Below are 1,901 nucleotides of genomic sequence, written 5' to 3' on the forward strand. Positions count from 1 at the left end.
TGACGGCATCGGTTCCGGAGAGTTCCCATCTTCAACAGGAGGGTCTCCCCAAGCTGCCGGTGCCGCCGCTGAGGCAGACGTGTCAGACGTACCTGGAGTGTCTGAAGCCTCTGGTCAGCACGGAGGAGCTGGGACACACGCAGCTGCTGGTGGACGAGTTCCTCACGGGCGGCGTCGGCGACCGGCTGCAGAAGGGCCTGGAACGCCGGGCGCGCAAGACGGACAACTGGGTACAGACACAGGGACAAGTGTCCCCCCCCCATAGAGAATGACTGGTCTCACATACTGTATCTGTGAAAGATGACCAGGAGGTGGCGCTATAGATCGCAAGTTGCCAGAAATCAAATAACTTGAAATACTTTTTGATTTTCCCTCCGTCGGTCTTGTTGTTTATATTGAGCAAAGGTCAAAGGTTAGAGGCTAACGAGCGGTCCGTGGTGTGGCCCGGGAGCCTCAGGTTGTAGACCATAGCGATGGTATGCTAGCTGTCATAGAAATGATGCTATTTTCTCTTCTACGCCAACGCTGTTTTCAACTAAAGACGTCTTTTATTCTTTATTCAATTTCCTTTTGTCCAACGTTTGTCCAACGTTCACCCTGTCTCCGTCTCCGTTGGCTCCTCCCCCTCAAAGCTGTCAGAGTGGTGGATGCAGTCGGCCTATCTGGACTGCCGTATGCCCGTCCCGGTCTACACCAGCCCCGGGGTCGTCCTGCCACGGATGCAATTCCACGACCGCCAAGGACAGATGAGGTGAGAGACACGGTCCAATCAGAACCAGGTCTAAATATTGACCACCGTGGGACGGGGATGGGGACGAGGAGGAGGACGGAGGGTCACGTGACCGTGGAAATCCAATAGCTGACCTTCACATTCTGACTATTTAAAGCTGCGGGACCGGTCCAGCTGTCCCTGGCTGCAGTCACCACCTGGTGGTGTAAATGTGGTGGTGCAGCGGGACGGTCCGCGTCCGTCGACGTTCAGGTCGAGGTCACGACTTTGACGTTCGTCTCTCTCTCCGCAGATTCGCGGCCAAAGTAATCGCTGGAGTTCTGGACTTCAAGAAGATGATTGACACGTGAGTTCCGCCGAGAACCGAACCCATGAGGTGAAACCGAAGCCTCAGCGTCTGTGTCTGTGTGTCTGTGTCTGTGTCACAGGGAGACTCTTCCTGTGGAGTACCTGAGCGGGAAGCCTCTGTGTATGGACCAGTACTACCAGATCCTGTCCTCCTGCCGGGTCCCCGGTCCCAGACGGGACACCGTCGTCAACCACGCCATCGGGAAAACCTCTCCCACCCACATCACGGTGGTCCACAACTTCCAGGTATTTGAACCGCCGTCTCTGTCCTCCCTTTGTCTTCTGGGGACATTTTCTCAGCACTGACCCTGTCGGGGGTTTTTTTGTCCCCCCCCCCAGTTCTTCAGGCTGGACGTGTACAACAGCGATGGTTCTCCCCTGACCGTGGACCAGCTGTACATGCAGTTGGAGAAGATCTGGAACTCCTCGCTGCAGAGCAACAAGGAGCCGATCGGCATCCTGACGTCCCAGCACCGCAACACCTGGGGCAAGGCCTACAACAACCTGATCAAAGGTGGACGAGGACGCTCAGGACGTTCAGGTCCGACTGTGATCCGACGTGTGGACAGGGCTGACGTGACCTCTGGTGTCCCTCACAGATAAGATGAACAAGGAGTCGGTCCGTGCCATCCAGAAGAGCATCTTCACCATCTGCCTGGACGCCCCCATCCCCCGGGTGTCCGACGGTCAGTACTGGAGCCGCGTGGCCGCGCAGATGCTGCACGGGGGAGGGGCTCGGTGGAACAGCGGCAACCGCTGGTTTGACAAGACCCTACAGGTCAGTGAGAAGACAAGGGGGGGGCAGGGGGGGGGGTCGGGGGGG

The 1,901-nt window shown here is 57.5% G+C and overlaps 1 protein-coding gene across 1 annotated transcript in view; it reads left to right on the forward strand.

Annotated features, from left to right (window-relative positions):
• Positions 1-2: 2 nt before the first annotated feature.
• The window catches only part of LOC103398873 (carnitine O-acetyltransferase-like), a gene marked incomplete at both ends in the record, with an annotated part of 5,309 nt that continues 3,410 nt past the window's right edge, over positions 3-1,901 (forward strand). Inside the window, 6 exons of the mRNA XM_017030952.1 lie at positions 3-230; positions 633-751; positions 1,023-1,076; positions 1,159-1,324; positions 1,418-1,592; positions 1,678-1,856. Of these exons, the coding sequence (XP_016886441.1) occupies positions 3-230; positions 633-751; positions 1,023-1,076; positions 1,159-1,324; positions 1,418-1,592; positions 1,678-1,856 (921 nt within the window). The remainder of the gene's footprint in view (positions 231-632; positions 752-1,022; positions 1,077-1,158; positions 1,325-1,417; positions 1,593-1,677; positions 1,857-1,901) is intronic.

Source organism: Cynoglossus semilaevis, unplaced genomic scaffold (assembly GCF_000523025.1).
Source record: "Cynoglossus semilaevis isolate Cse_v1.0 unplaced genomic scaffold, Cse_v1.0 scaffold392, whole genome shotgun sequence".
Classification (NCBI taxonomy): domain Eukaryota; kingdom Metazoa; phylum Chordata; class Actinopteri; order Pleuronectiformes; family Cynoglossidae; genus Cynoglossus; species Cynoglossus semilaevis.